A 15,195-nucleotide genomic window follows, 5' to 3' on the forward strand; every position below is an offset into this window, starting at 1 on the left:
GTGCCCGAATGTCAACCTGATGTCAGCTCAGAAGCCGACATCTCACTGGTGAGCAGGCTCATGCCAGCAGGTGAGCATGGGCACTAGAGAACTATTTTCCTGGGCTCCATCCAGCTACCAGGGAGCTGACTGAGTGCCTAGCGGTGTCAGTATGGGTGACTCAGGAATCTTTACACTAGGAGCAGTTTGGAAAAAATGCCGCCCTTGGACTTCCAGGCAGCACCAAGATGCCTAAGGGAGCTAGAAGTGTTCAAATAACAGTTCCGTAGGGTTTTCTGCTATAGCGGGCAGCCAATCAGGAGGGATTAACTGGCAGAAAGGAGAATGACTGCATTCAAATGGCAGCTGAGGATTTAGGACTCTGGTCAGAGATAGATGTTCTCATTATAGAGACAGTGCCTCGGAATGGCCTGGGCGGAGTGCCCTGGACCTTTTCCCGGGGTTGCAAGCTCTTCCTCCTCATGCTATCATCCCTCCAGCACGGGGCAGAATCCAGGGCGGCCGGGGTCCTGGCCTCTGTGAACTTCTCCAGGGGATATATTATCACGCCAAAGTCCACCCACAGGCCACTGTGAATGTTCAAGTCAGTTCTGCCCACTGTTCAGCCAGAGCAGAAATTTTGTAACATGACATCAAAGATTGTGTCTATTATTGTGATGCTTTTTAAAAATAATCATTTCATTTAGATTTTTGTATTTTAACCCAAGGTATTCTTCAGCGGAATTAAGGAAACAGTTCACCCTCCCACCAAACCTTGGCCAGTACCATCGACAAAGCATAAGTACCTCTGGCTTCCCCTCTCTTCAACTAGTAAGTATGAATTACAGGTGTGCTTAGAGAATGGTCAAGGGCAGAAGTGCCCAGCGAACGCTTCCTGGCTCTTCTCTGATCTCCCCGCAGCTGCCTTACCTCTCCGGCCACCGGTTTCTCGCTCTGTGCCTAATTTTTAACTTCAGACAATTTCCCACTCTTCCTCCCTCAACTAGGGCTTAGGATACAAAATGGACCTCCAAGGGTCGTGGTTCCGAAGTCCCTGGACTCTGTGGATTTCCATGCTACTTGAGTTCACCCAAATTATGATTCATATTTTAGGGAGGGAAAGAATTAGCCTGGAACCTTACTATTAATAACATGTTTTTATTTGGGGGAAAAAATGTTTTCCAAAACCTGAAAAGCCAAGTTACAAACCTTAATTTTTACAAATCATTTTCTTGGAAGTATAATTTACATACAATAGAATTTACACATTTTAGATGAGTTTGGCCTATTTGTAGTTATTTAGAACAGTTTCTACCCTAAAACAACCCGTTGTGGCCCTTTCCCGTCTGCCTCCTCTCCCAACACCCCAGCGCCAGCCCTGGGAAACCATTTCTGTCATCATAATGTTGCCTTACCTGGAATTTTATATAATTGGAATCAGACAGTTCAAACTCTTACTTTAAAAACATGCCTCCCCTGTGTATGGTGACAGGTGGGTATTGGAAGTATGAGGGGACACTTTGAAAAGTATCTGATTATCTGATCACTCTTACTGTGCACCTGAAACAAATACAAAATAATATTGAAAGTAAACTGTAATTGGGGAAAAAACCTGCAATATTAAAGAAAAAACAACAACCTTAATTTGAAGGTTACCTACATTTTTAACATCAATTGTTAAGTGTGCACATATGTGTTATTTATTTGCAGAATAAATGCCAGACATGTACTAAGTAGGATGAATCTGACTTAAATGAGATGGTTTACAAAACCAGAAGTGAGTTTCACTTCCTCTCTGAGAGAGCTCCAGCATCCACTGAACTCACTTCCTCAAGCACAGCCGTGCACTTTTTTGCTTGCTCTGGCGGTTATCTTGCAGAGGTTAGGTTCTTTTTTTATTGCTCACTTACTACTTCAAAACCACTTCTGCTCTTAGAAATTTTGTAACCTTCCACTCAGTTTCCGGTACCCGCCATTTTGCCTCCTGTAACAATTTACACGCCGTGTAACTGTGTATCTTTTAGAGGTATGTTGACCGGAATGATTGGTGGTTATTCCAGTAGGATAATTTGTATGTTGTGTCATGGATAAAATAGCACTACTAAAAATTGTATAGCACCTTGTACAGCAAAAGGTAACTTGTGATGACATTTCTCTGAAAAAATCTTTTGATGACTTCGGTGGCTTGCTAGACTGCTGTTTTTATTGGTACTTTTTCTGTCTGTTGCAAAATTGTAGATGATAATAAAAGTACATCATTTGCATAATGTTCATACTTTCAGATATATCAGATAAACTTTGAACCAAGATAAATTAGAAATGTTTTTTGTTTTAATTTGATGCTAATACATATTTTATTGAAACCTCCAAAATCTAGTAAGTTTCTGACTAAAATTTTACTCCAAAATGTGCAGAATTCAGTTAAAATGTGACTGGATACACTGTTACATCTTAAACAAGGTAAGAAGATGGGGTTTGGTGCTTTGCTTCTTTGTAAATTAAGACTGCTGCTTTCTGCAGTGCTGTCTTGAGAAAAAGTGTGGACATAAATATTAAGAGGCTTTAAGGAAGTTTCACTCACAGGCTTTAACCCTTTCTCTGCAGGCCAGCAAACTTCTTCAGGACAAATCCTTTTTTAAATTTAAAGTCTCAAAGAAAACAATTGCTTAGTGTCTGCAAGTGTTCCTTTTGTAGTTCTGCTACTCCATCAATAGTAGGTTTTGACGGAGGTAAATTTTGATGAATTACTTCGTTAGCTGGGTAGTCGAATTAACATGTGACTTCACGATCCATTTTCTAACAGAAGATACCAAAGAAGTAGCAAAAATCTTTAACTATACAAGAATCATGTGTTCCTGACTGTCATAGATTATTCCTTAACTCGTTTGCAAATGAATAGCCTTTAAAATCTGTTACTCCTCGTTATTCCAGTTTAGTTTTCTGTCTTTCCCCAGGTCTCTACTCCAGCGCCAGCACAGCCTGCTGCCCCTGTTCCTTCTTGTTAATTGACTTAAGAGCAAGCAGGGAGGGAGGCCAAGGGGCCTGAATTCGATTCCCATTTTAAAAAAAGAAAAAGCATGGCTCACTTAGGAAATCACCCTGATGTTTACCTGCTTGTCATGTTGTAATATCAGAATGAAGTGACTGTTGTTTCCCTTGAGTCATCTTCCCTAATGAAGGTTCCTCCAACAGAAGTTAGCTTACATGGTGATTTCCCTTTCCCTTAAAAGAATTATTTCATTTCATAGAAAGGTAACGGGACAAATTCAGCAAGATTCATTTCTGGCAAGGCATGTAAGTAGTTTATCATCTAGAGACTCTTAACCTGAAGCAGCTTTTAAAAAACTTTTTTAAAACGACGAGCCATAGACTGTTCATAGTATTATTTGAGACAATTGAAAAGTAAGACTGAGTGCCTTTTGACTTTTGTTTCTCTTACCTTTGTTTATATAACCACTGTTTCAACAACTCTACATGCTGATACAAATAGTTGTTTAACTTTTTTAAATGTTAACTTGGCACAAAGTTATTTAAAACTTAATCAATGATAATTTGTTGTTTTGCAAGAGGACAGAACTTGGAGTCAGATGGATCAGGGTGAAGTATAACTGTCAATTATTAGGTGTATAATTTAGGACAAGTTACTTAACCTCTGTGAAGGATTCAGTTTCCTCACTTGCAATATTGCATACGAATGCTACCCTCATTAATATAGAATGGCATAGTAGATGCTGTATAAATAGTGGCTAATATTACTATCTATGTGTTTGGCACCAGGAGAGTAAAAGAAAATGACTAGGAGATGGTTTTGCCTCTGAAGGGTCTTGTGATCTGTGTGAGATAATATGGAAAATCCATACTGGCTTCAAGCATGGCAGGTGTGCAGAAGAGAGAAAGGTCTATGATGTAATAGGAGGTAAACGATTGATGGGGAAGGCTGAGGAGACATAGAGGAAGGTTCTTAGCCCTGGCTGCCCATCAGAATCCCCTGGACCTTTAGAAACATGTGTGGCCAGGCCCACCATAGAACAATTAAATAAAAATCCCAAGGGATGGGCCCAGGTATCAGTATTTTAAAGTTTCCTGGGACTTTAACATGTCATCTAGGTTAAAGACCTACATAGTAGGAGTATTCCAAACAGGAGGAAGAACACAAAGAAACGGAAGTTTCTTTTGTTGTCCTAGTTGCTCCGAGTTTCAGAAAGTATGATAAGCAAGGACCACTTGCTAACCCTGTTCATATCCTTAGGTAAAGTCAGTGGCTTCTGTCATAAATCTGATAAATCAAAGGACAGGAAGGGTGTGTTTGATTTTTTTTTTCTATTTGATTGGGTTTTTGTTTTGAACTCTAATTGTAAATGTTAGCTGTGATGACTGTATATAAGCATTTTCAAAATAAAAAATATTTTAAAATATTGCAATTTTGACTATGAAGAAAAACCACCATCTGGAGTTGGTGGTTTAGACATGAGGGTAGAATTTTCCTGGGCCTATTTGACACTCTCATTAGAGTACTTTGTGCCCAGTGCCAGAGAGAGTGGACTTTAAGTGTAAAATCGCTATTGACCTTGGCATTCTCCATTGCCACAGCCATGTGAACAGGTGGACCAGACGCTCTCTGATATCAACCACCTACACTGGCGAACAGCTCTCTACTTGATGTCTTCATTTAAATGAAACTGTAAAATGCTGAAACTAATATTTGATTATTCAAAGTAGAAAGGGGAGTGAAATATGCTAGAGAAGAAATGGCTGGAACCTGTGCCCTAAGTTTTAAAAGAGGATTTGAGACACTGAGGATGGAGTTAATGAACTTAACCTACTTTTTATAGAGGAAAAAAATCTATTTTTAAAAGAATGAGATGAGGCCCTGGCCAGTTGGCTCAGTGGATAGAGTGTCTGCCCAGCATGTGGCAATGCCAGGTTCAATTCCCAGTCAGAACACACATAATAAGCAACCATCTGCTTCCTTTTCCCTCCTTCTCCCCCTTCTCTCTCACTTCCTCTCCCATCACCAGTGGCTCAATTGATTTGAGTGTGGCCCTGGGCACTAAGGATAGCTTGGTTGGTCCAAGCCGGATTGGCCTCAGGCACTAAAAATAGCTCAGTTAATTTGAGCATCAGCCCTAGATGAGGGTTTCCAGGTAGATCCTAGTCAGGACGCATGCAGGAGTCTGCCTCTCTGTTTCCTCCCCTCTCACTTAAAAAAAAAGAATAGAGGCCTTGGCCAGGTAGCTCAGTTGATTAGAGCATCATGCCAATACAACAAGGTATATCCCTGGCCAGGGCACATACAAGGTCCAGTGAATGCATAAATAAATGGATCAACAAATTGATCTTTCTCTCTGTCTCTGTCTCTGTCTAGCTCTCTCAAATCAATAAAAAATTAAAAATTAAAAAATTAAAAATTAAAAAATTAACGAGAACAGAAAAGTTTTAATATGAAATAGAATGAATAAGCTAGGCCCTAACAACCCTGACTGAAAAAAATGATGTAAAAAGCCACATCCTGGTTATGTACCAAAACACCATCATTACATGACATGTTTGTATACGGGGTGGGCAAAAGTAGGTTTATAGTTGTTCATATGGAAAAGGTATTCAGGTTATGATTATTACAATAGTTTTAGTAACTCACTGCTTTGCGTAGTCACAACTATAAATCTACTTTTGCCCACCTCTGTATAACATATATGTAAAAGAAAAAAAAGTCTTATACTTTAGAAAGCATTCATTTTGTTATGTGTTTAAAGCTTCTACAGAATAATGCAACCTTTTCCTCTTACTGCTCACTTGATAAATATGGCCCTCTTTTATTTTTCTTGGGCCATTGTTCTTGTGTGCTTCATCTTTTAAGGGGTTGGGCTGTTCTTAGGTTTCATTTATTTCATTGGAGGGGACATGATGGAAAATGAAGATCTCAAAATAGTTTTCATGCAAATGCACAACGAAAGAGATAATGAAAGCGTGGTGCCCTGCACACAGAGCAGGAGCTTCATTACTGCCATGTGTGAGGCCAAGAATCACAGTAAAAATAGATGGATGCCTGTGTTGGCATGTCAGCATCTTCTCCTCTGTGGCATCAATGGCAGCTTGCCATTAGTGGAAGCTGGGGAGTATTGTTTAATCTAAGCCACGAAGTATTTTGACATTACTGAAGCCAAAAAAACCTATCTTCAGATCTGTGTTTACTTAAATGTAGTAGAGAGCTGAAAGGATTCTCTTGAGCATTCATTCATTCATTCATTCATTCACTCAAGAAATATGTATTGAGTCTCACTCTGTGACAGGAGCTGCTCTAGGAGCTGGGGGTACAGTAGTGAATATAGTCAAGGGTCTAGCCTCATGGAACTTACATTCCAGAATGGGACACATAGATTAGAAAGTGAATATACACTATCTCAAGGGGTTTTTAAAGATTTGAAGAGTGAAACAGGAAAGGGGACAGAGAATGACACAGAAGAGGGGCTATTTGGGTGGTCTGTATCTGGAAAGGAGACTGTTGGGAAGAATTATGAATGAACTTGACAGCTATCTGAAGGAAGAGTATTCTAGTCAGAAGGAACAGCAGGATCGAAGTTCCCAAGGCAAGAGTATGGGGCCTGCTCCAGAAACAGCAAGGAAGCAGAGTGTGAGCTGAGCAGCTTGGGCAGTGGGAGATGACATCACAAAAAAAGCAAGGCTGGGTCATCAGCCTCAGCGACCATGAAAGAACTTTGGTTCTTCCTTTGGTTAAGATGAAGTCACTGGAGGCATTGAGTACCAGCCAGGCATAACCAGAATTTTATTTTTATTTTATTTACAGAGACAGAGAGAGAGAGTCAGAGAGAGGGATAGATAGGGACAGAGAGACAGGAACAGAGAGAGATGAGAAGCATCAATCATCAGTTTTTCGTTGCGACACCTTAGTTGTTCATTGATTGCTTTCTCATATGTGCCTTGACCGTGGGGCTACAGCAGACTGAGTAACCCCTTGCTTGAGCCAGTGACTTTGGGTCTAAGCTGGTGAGCTTTTGCTCGAACCAGATGAGCCCGTGCTCAAGCTGGCAACCTCGGGGTCTTGAACCTGGGTCCTCTGCATCCCAGTCCGATGCTCTGTTCACTGTGCCACTGCTTGGTCAGGCATAATCAGAATTTTTATAAAGATTGCTTATAGGGTGCTTCATATAAGGATCACTCTGGCTGCTATGTGGAGAATAGACTGGGCTGGGTAAAGTTGTCACAAGTAAGGGTGGTACTTTGTTATAGGGTGGTGACAGTAGAGAAGGTGAGACGTGGTTAGATCCTGGATATATCTCAGAAAAGTGAGTAGGATTTTTCTGATGGATGATACCTAAGGTGTAAGAGAAAGAGAGAAAGCAACATTGACTCCAAAGTTTTTGCCCCAGACAGCCCGTGGAATGGAATTGCCTCTTGCTGAGATATGGAGACTTGGAAGATATGGGAATATAGATTGGCAGGAAAATTAAGAATTTGTTTTGAATTTGTTATGTTTGATAGGTCTATTAGATCACCAAGTGATGATGTTGAGATATAACTGGAAAAGTCAACCTGGATTTGAAACCAAAGTTTGAGGCTGCAGATATAAATTTATAACCTAAAAGAAAAGAAAATGTAGTTATGGGAGTAGATGAGAATATCTGGGCATGAATGCAGATTGAAAAGAGAGGTTTTAGGACTAAACCCTACATAGGATGCAAACCTATGGGGTGCTACATAGCTGGAGGAGAATCCAGAAGTAGTGATGTCTCAAAGGTAGAGTGACCATTCCTCTCAACTGTTTGGGACTTAGAGGTTCTCTGGTACATGGACTTTCAGAAGCTGGGGCACACTAGGAAAATTGGGTGCCCTCCATCTGTAGAAAGTGTTTCAAGATGAAAGGAGTGATTAACTGTGTCCAATATTGTTGATAAACCAGGACTGAGAAACTGCCATTGAATTTGACAACATGGAGGTCTCGGGTGACTTTGACAAGATTTGTCTCTCATGAACAGCCAGGCAGATTTGCTACCACATCCATGGAAGTTAAACATTCATGAGGGTACAAAGCCAGGGCGCCTAAAGACATCATGCCTCTTTCCAGCCTTTGTGTCAAGTCATTTCACCTTTCTGTTTTTCAGTTTTCTAATTTGTGAAATACTGATATTGCCCAGATTAGTTATTTTCACCTGCTGTCAGTGTGCTGTCTGCATACTACACTGTGCTAGGAACCACATAGATTAATTTTAAACAGATATTGTTCTAGTGCTGTCGAAATTTTCAATTTCAGAACAAACTGAATTTTACCCCATGTCAGGAGAACTAGCCTTTGATGAGCATTAGGGGACAAGGAAAAGCTCAAACTCCCTTAAATAACTGTGAATAATTTAAACTTTTTGAGTATTTAAAATCTTTTTGTGTATTTGTAGTATTCTGTTGATCAGGCCTCTGAAAGAAAAAAAAGTAGCTAGAAAGAAAGACTGCACATGTCTGCACTAGAGAAGTGCTGAAAATCACTTAAGGACAGTGACTGTCCCCTCAGCCTGGTGCAGGATGGCTGTAAGACCCCAGTGAGTATATTTGTTGAATGAATGAAAGTTGGTATATTTTTCCAAGTTCAGCCAGAGCTTCAGAACCAGTAGCTGATGCATATATGTATGTATATTAAAGATCTGATGACAGGGAATTGGCCTACCTACTGGTGGTGACTGGCAAAGATTCCATGACAGTAAGAAAGGCAAAATCACAAGCAAGCTGAAACTCCAGGGCATGAACTGAACGGTGAGAGGGCTTCTACCACCTTTGAAAAGGCATCCAATTGATGTAGACCACCCAAGATAATTTTCCTTTTGATTAACTAAAAGTCAACTGATTAGGGACTTTAATTACCTTGGTAACATCCCTTCATAGGAGCACCAGTATTAATGCTTGATTGTATCAGTAGAAGGTATGTGTATGCTACAACAATGGTCCCCAACCCCTAGGCCACGGACCGGTAGCGGTCCATGGGCCATTTGGTACCAGTCCGCAGAGAAAGAATAAATAATTTACATTATTTCCATTTTATTTATATGTAAGTCTGAACGATGTTTCATTTTTTAAAAATGACCAGATTCCCTCTGTTACATTCATCTAAGACTCACTCTTGACGCTTGTCTCGGTCACGTGATACATTTATCTGTCCCACCCTAAAGGCCGGTCCGTGAAAATATTTTCTGACTTTAAACCGGTCCATGGCCCAAAAAATGGTTGGGGACCACTGTGCTATAATATAGCTTCAGCCTCCCTTCCATCCTCCAGCTCCAGCAGAAGGAAACTCTGGTAGCCCACCTTGTTGGAAACATACAAGGAAGGGAATTGAAGCCCCCAAGAGCCCAAGTCCTGCCTTAGGGACTGACCTTAGCATCCCCCCACCACGCCGTTCCCAGACTTCAGCCCCCAAAGAAATGCAATACCACTGTAACACTCTCCAGTATTTTCTCCCTTTGCCTATCCCTAAATAGGCATGCTGTATGTCTTAGTACAGGGGTCCCCAAACTTTTTACACAGGGGGCCAGCTCACTCTCACTCAGACCATTGGAGGGCTGGACTATAAAAAAAACTATGAACAAATCCCTATGCACACTGCACAGATCTTATTTTTTTTTTTTTTTTTAATTTTTATTTATTTATTTTTTTATAGAGACAGAGAGAGATTCAGAGAGAGGGATAGACAGGGACAGAGAGATGAGAAGCATCAACCATTAGTTTTTCGTTGTGCGTTGCAACACCTTAGTTGTTCATTGATTGCTTTCTCATATGTGCCTTGACCACGGGCCTTCAGCAGACTGAGTAACCCCTTGCTTGAGCCAGCAACCTTGGGCTCAAGCCGGTGAGCTTTTGCTCAAACCAGATGAGCCCACGCTTAAGCTGGCAACCTCGGGGTCTCGAACCTGGATCTTCCGCATCCCAGTCCGACACTCTATCCACTGCGCCACCGCCTGGTTAGGCACAGATCTTATTTTAAAGTAAAAAAAAAAAACAAAACAAAAAACAAACAAACAAAAAAAACAACAAAAAAACGGAACAAATACAATATTTAAAATAAAGAACAAGCAAATTTAAATCAACAAACTGACCAGTATTTCAATGGGAACTATGCTCCTCTCACTGACCACCAATGAAAGAGGTGCCCCTTCTGGAAGTGTGGCGGGGGCCAGATAAATGGCCTCAGGGGGCCGCATGCGGCCCGCGGGCCATAGTTTGGGGACCCCTGTCTTAGTATGTATCTATTGATTGCCTCACAATAAATCCTACTGTTGAGATTAAGACTTCAAATAGTTTAGAAAGAGAAATCTCTCTTGGTTCCCAGCTATTTGAATTCGCAAGAGGAGCAACTTGCATGGAGGCCTTGTTCAGAGCAGTTGGGCTCTCCACCCACTTGCCAACGGCAAGACTAGTTTACATCACTGTTTATAATGAACAACTTCCTCCCTTGTCAGTTTCAGTGTGGAAAGGGAAAGGGTAGAGGAGACTATTAAATACCAGCTTGTGTGTAGTGCTAGAACCGTACTCAATAACTCTTATCATTACAGTTTTTGTTTATAGTCTATTCAGTTCCGAAACATATTCACACCTCAAGAATTTATGACTGTATGATCAATTGTGTATATTGCACTTGGCACATTGCCACACAATTAGTGTTCAATGATGATACTGTGTTTTTTATTACAGCTCTTCCCCTTCAAAGAGTGATTTATATGTGAGACTGTGATAAACTCCACCATCTCATGGTTGTTGACTAAAGATCCATGAGATGATGTATGGGAATAGTTGCCTGTACTCTTTTGTGTCCCTAATGACCAACTCAGTGGTTTGCACTCAGTAGATGCTCAGCAAATAATTACTGAATGAGGGAGTCAGCCATCCTTTCTCTTTGGCTCTTTAGCTGCCAGGTTTTTCATCATATGTGGCTTTGAATTTCAGAGACATGACAAGTATAATACTTTGGCTGAAGCTAACTGTTTTTCTCTTTGCTGGTTTCACACAAATGCCATTTCTCTATAGAAGCTTCTGCTCACTAGTTATTAGTGCTAGAGTCACATTGCTTCAAAGCATGCTTCACTATAACTTTTAAGTATATATTTCCAGTGCTTTTACTTGAGTAATTGATATTCTTCATATTAAATTTACACTTATTATCATTTTCACTAATTAATTAATTAACTTACTGTTATTATGTGAGCAGCCAGTCTCATGAGAAGCCCAGAGTGAACTTGTGAGTAGTAGTAAATGTATATTTTTGACTCACTTCCAAACACACTTATTATTGCCTTGTGTTTTAATTATTTCTGGAAATGCAGATTTTCTGAAAAGCGCACAAGAGAAAACAAAATTATAGTAGTTAAGAACAAAACATGAGCCTGCCTAGGTTTGAATTCCAGACGGGCTACTTCCCAGATGAGTAACCATCCATGAGCAAATTATATATTAAAGCTCTGGCATTCACTGTCCTCCTCATATGTAAAATAGGGATAATAAAAATGTGTACCTCACAAAATTTTAGTAAGAATTAAATGCGACAATGTCATATATGACCTAGCCCAATTTTTTGGCACAAAATAAGTGCCCAAAAATTATTAGGTCAATGGATATAAACTTTACAGTAATAAGGTTGGTTGTGCAAATAAACAAAAAAAAATGCAATTTTTTTTTTAAAAAGAGAGGAGCGGAGATAGTGAGATAGACTTCTGCATGTGCCCCACCTGGGATCTACCCAGCAATCCCTGTCTGGGGCTGAGGCTCAAATCAACTGAGCTATCCTCAGCACCTGAGGCCAATACTCAGACCAACCAAGCTATCCTCAGTGCCCGGAGCCGATGCTTAAACCTGTCAAACTACTGGCTGAAAGAGGGGAAGAGAGAGAGGAAGGGGAGAAGAAGGAAAGAGAAGCAGATGCTTGCTTCTCATGTGTGCCCTGACCAGGGATCAAACCCGCAACATCTGCTCGCCAGGCCGACGCTCAATTCACTGAGCCAAAATGCAATTTTCTTCACTTCAAATATAAGTCTCATTTTAGTTCCTGAACCTGAACTTTCTGTGCTGTGTTGCAGTGAGGAGTGGGAAAGTTCACTTCCCCTATTGAGGTTGGTCTTACATAAGTCTGCAGTAGATTTTTGTTGTTGTTGCGTGCATAGATAATGCCTGTTATACCCTCTGGCAGAGGTCAATAGTGTCCTTGCAACTCTGTCCCCACCTGGCTCCTGCTTAGGCTGATCTCTGGCTCCCTGGGCCCCTGCTGGTCCCTGTCACTTTATTTTGAGAGGCAGCCTATAAGGAGAATGGTCCTCTCCTTAGCTGACCTCCAGAGTCTCTTCCAATTAGAAGCGAGGAAAACTTCCTTGTCCTCTGCCATGGGGAACTAGGGAGAGTGTCTTTGCTCTGTCCTTGTGAAGGTGCTGGCATCGTGTATGTCCTCCACCTTCAAGGATCTCAGACAAAAAGGAAGCCAAATGGTGCTCAATCCTCAGCTTTGTCCTCCCTTGCCAGCATGTTACTCATGGCTCCCTCACCTGCAGGGCCAGCAGGGTGGGGAGGGAGACACATTTACATTCTCTCTTCCTGTTTCTTTTTGCCTTTTCAGTAGTCCTTTGTTCCTCTGCTCCAACTTGGGACCCATACATCTAGTCTGCTGTACAGTTTCAGGGCAATGAAAACTGGTTTTATTAGTACTTCCCTTGGCTCCGTCCCTCTTTCATACGGAGGCAGTACAAGTCAAGAATCTGGGGGGTCTGTTTGGTTGGTTCTCACTAGGGGGGCCAGAGGCAGAGAACAGTACCTTCTTGGGCTGATGACTCCAAATAGTCTGCCATAAATGAACACCATAGAGCTGCTATTACTATTATTATTATTATTATTATTATCATTAGGAATATGTTATTAGTATTACACAAAACAACTGATGTGATTCTTTTACTCCCTTAAGGCAGTGGTTCCTAAGTCTTTGGACTTCACAGACAAAAAAAATTGTTGAATTGCCAACCTTCTATTTTAACAATTAAAAAAATTATTTGTTGAATGACGTTCCACTTCTATCACTTCTTTTATCACCTTCAATGTGGAAGAACATAACTGAAGAGAAAAAAAAAAAAGCCACCCTTATAAAGTGAGTACAGTAGCCATGAAACCTCAGCCACTTGCCCTTAGTTTACTCATTCGACTGCTGTCAGCGAAGATGTCTTCCCAGCCAGCACCGGTCAGCCCTGTGGTGTCTGGAAATCACTGCCTTGCAGTGTCTCAGCTGCCCAGTCTGGTTCACTGTGAGCTGTGATTACGAATGAAGTGCTTTCAAGAACCAACATATAGACTAACCCAGGCCAAAGGAAACATCAGGCCTAAATATTCAAAGGAATGTTGAGCTTGCCTGAATTTCTGGGAATTGCCTCTGTTTGCTACTTCATCTTATTTGGGTAAACATGGCCTCAGAGAGCTTTTGCAGGAAAAATTACAAAAATTTAGCAAAGCCTTATGATCTCATTTCGGATCTCCTCAGGATTTCTCATCAAGATGCAATTAAGCAGAGAAAAATTCTGCCTTGGGGTATGATTTTAATTACTCATCATGTTCTGACTCGACTTTCAGAGCCGCGTTGCTTCTCCGCATCACTGCCGCTGTGTTTGACGGCTCCTCTGAAGGCAGCTCTGCTTGGGGTGCGAGAGGAGGGAAGCGCTCACTTGAGTGGAAAGAGGGCGAGCGAGGCAGACACCTGCTGTCGCCTTGGTGCTTGTACCTGAAAACAGTGTGGGAACCTCCTTTTTCTTTTCCCTCCCCCTGCAGCCTCAGTTTTATGATCCAGTGGAGCCGGCGGACTTTGAAGGACTTCTGATGACGCACCTGAACAGCCTGGATGTGGAGCTGGCCCAGGAGCTGGGAGAGTTCACCGAAGACAACTTGGAGGTGGTGTTTACGCCAAAGGAATGTCGGACTTTGCAGCCCTCTCTGCCCGAGGAAGGGTAATCATTTTATTAACATGTGGATGGGCTTGTGACTGTCATCCCTGTGCTTAGTGAGGGGGGAGAGGCCTTCACTTGGACTTTTTAAATTTTTTTAAATAAAATAAAGTCCAGTAATTTTATTTTTTTAGGTTTATTTTTTATTTTTATTTTTTATTTTTTTAATTCTTTCTTCATTCATACATGCATTGATATTTCCTTTTTTAATTTTTTTTATTTTTATTGATTTTAATTTATTGTGTTTACATAGATTCCAGTGTTGTCCCGAATGCATCCCCCCTCCCCCGTATTCCCCTCAACATCTCCCTTGCCCCCCTCCCCATATGCAGGGTCTGGAGGCAGACTGCCTGGGTGTCAGCTCAGTGACCTTGGGCAAGTCATGTGACCCCATGAAGCCTCTGTTCTCCATGTGTAAATATGTCAAGATTTTTCATAAAAATTGTTTTAAAAATGCTTTCATTCAGAAGCACTTTAATTGGTTTATTATTGGATCAAGTTCTAAACATAAATTGGACCCACATTTGTTGAGCATCGCTGCGCATTGCAATGAAAAAAAAATGAATAGGCAAAGTTCTTGTCTTTGAAGAAATGTTTGTCACATAGAAAAGTAATAGAGAAAACTCTGTAGAGTGAATATGTGAGTATGTTTAGGGCTTGACTTTCCACAGTGGGTGACTCTATATGTTTATAGCATGGGCATTAGTTCTTAGTATCAAATAATGGAATTATATATAAATGAAACTCTTTTTACTTCTGTAGTGTAAAAAGCAGTCTCTTTAGAGGTTTAGGGTGAACTTTTCTTTGCATTCATTTTCAAAACAAAGGTAAGATTCACATCCTCCTGGACTTTTCTAACCTTCTCATCTTCCCTAAAAATTCTCAGAAAAGAGGTCATGAGACATGGCTCCTACCCTCGTGACTCTGGGCTACTCTGGTTCTAGTTTGGATTTCATTTTATCACAGTTACAGGAGGCTGGATGACAGTAATATGGTATTTTTGACCCTTTGCTCTGTTGTTTAGACAGTTCTCATTCACGTAGGAGACCACATGCTCAGCTCTTAACATTTTGAAAATACTTCCCACAAAATAAAAGCTTTGTGATCCTTGGAAAACATTTTTCCCTGATTTCAGTCTATTTATTCAGGTATATATTTATAATACATATATTCAGTTCATTTATTCAGGTATATATATAATACATATAATATATATATAATATATATTCAGGTTAATATATATAACATC

At 40.7% G+C, this 15,195-nt stretch overlaps 1 protein-coding gene across 3 annotated transcripts in view; it reads left to right on the forward strand.

Moving 5' to 3' along the window:
* DOCK8 (dedicator of cytokinesis 8) overlaps positions 1-15,195 on the forward strand; it is a 246,704-nt gene that overhangs the window by 49,570 nt on the left and 181,939 nt on the right. For 2 of the 3 annotated variants that reach the window (XM_066368042.1, XM_066368043.1), the window contains exons 2-3: positions 708-810; positions 13,774-13,949. In XM_066368042.1, coding sequence (XP_066224139.1) covers positions 708-810; positions 13,774-13,949 — 279 coding nt within the window. Of the gene's footprint in view, positions 1-707; positions 811-1,961; positions 2,006-13,773; positions 13,950-15,195 lie in introns of those variants that run through there. The other variant, XM_066368044.1, reaches the window with a different exon arrangement.

The sequence above is a fragment of the Saccopteryx leptura genome, chromosome 2 (genome assembly GCF_036850995.1).
Source record: "Saccopteryx leptura isolate mSacLep1 chromosome 2, mSacLep1_pri_phased_curated, whole genome shotgun sequence".
NCBI lineage: Eukaryota > Metazoa > Chordata > Mammalia > Chiroptera > Emballonuridae > Saccopteryx > Saccopteryx leptura.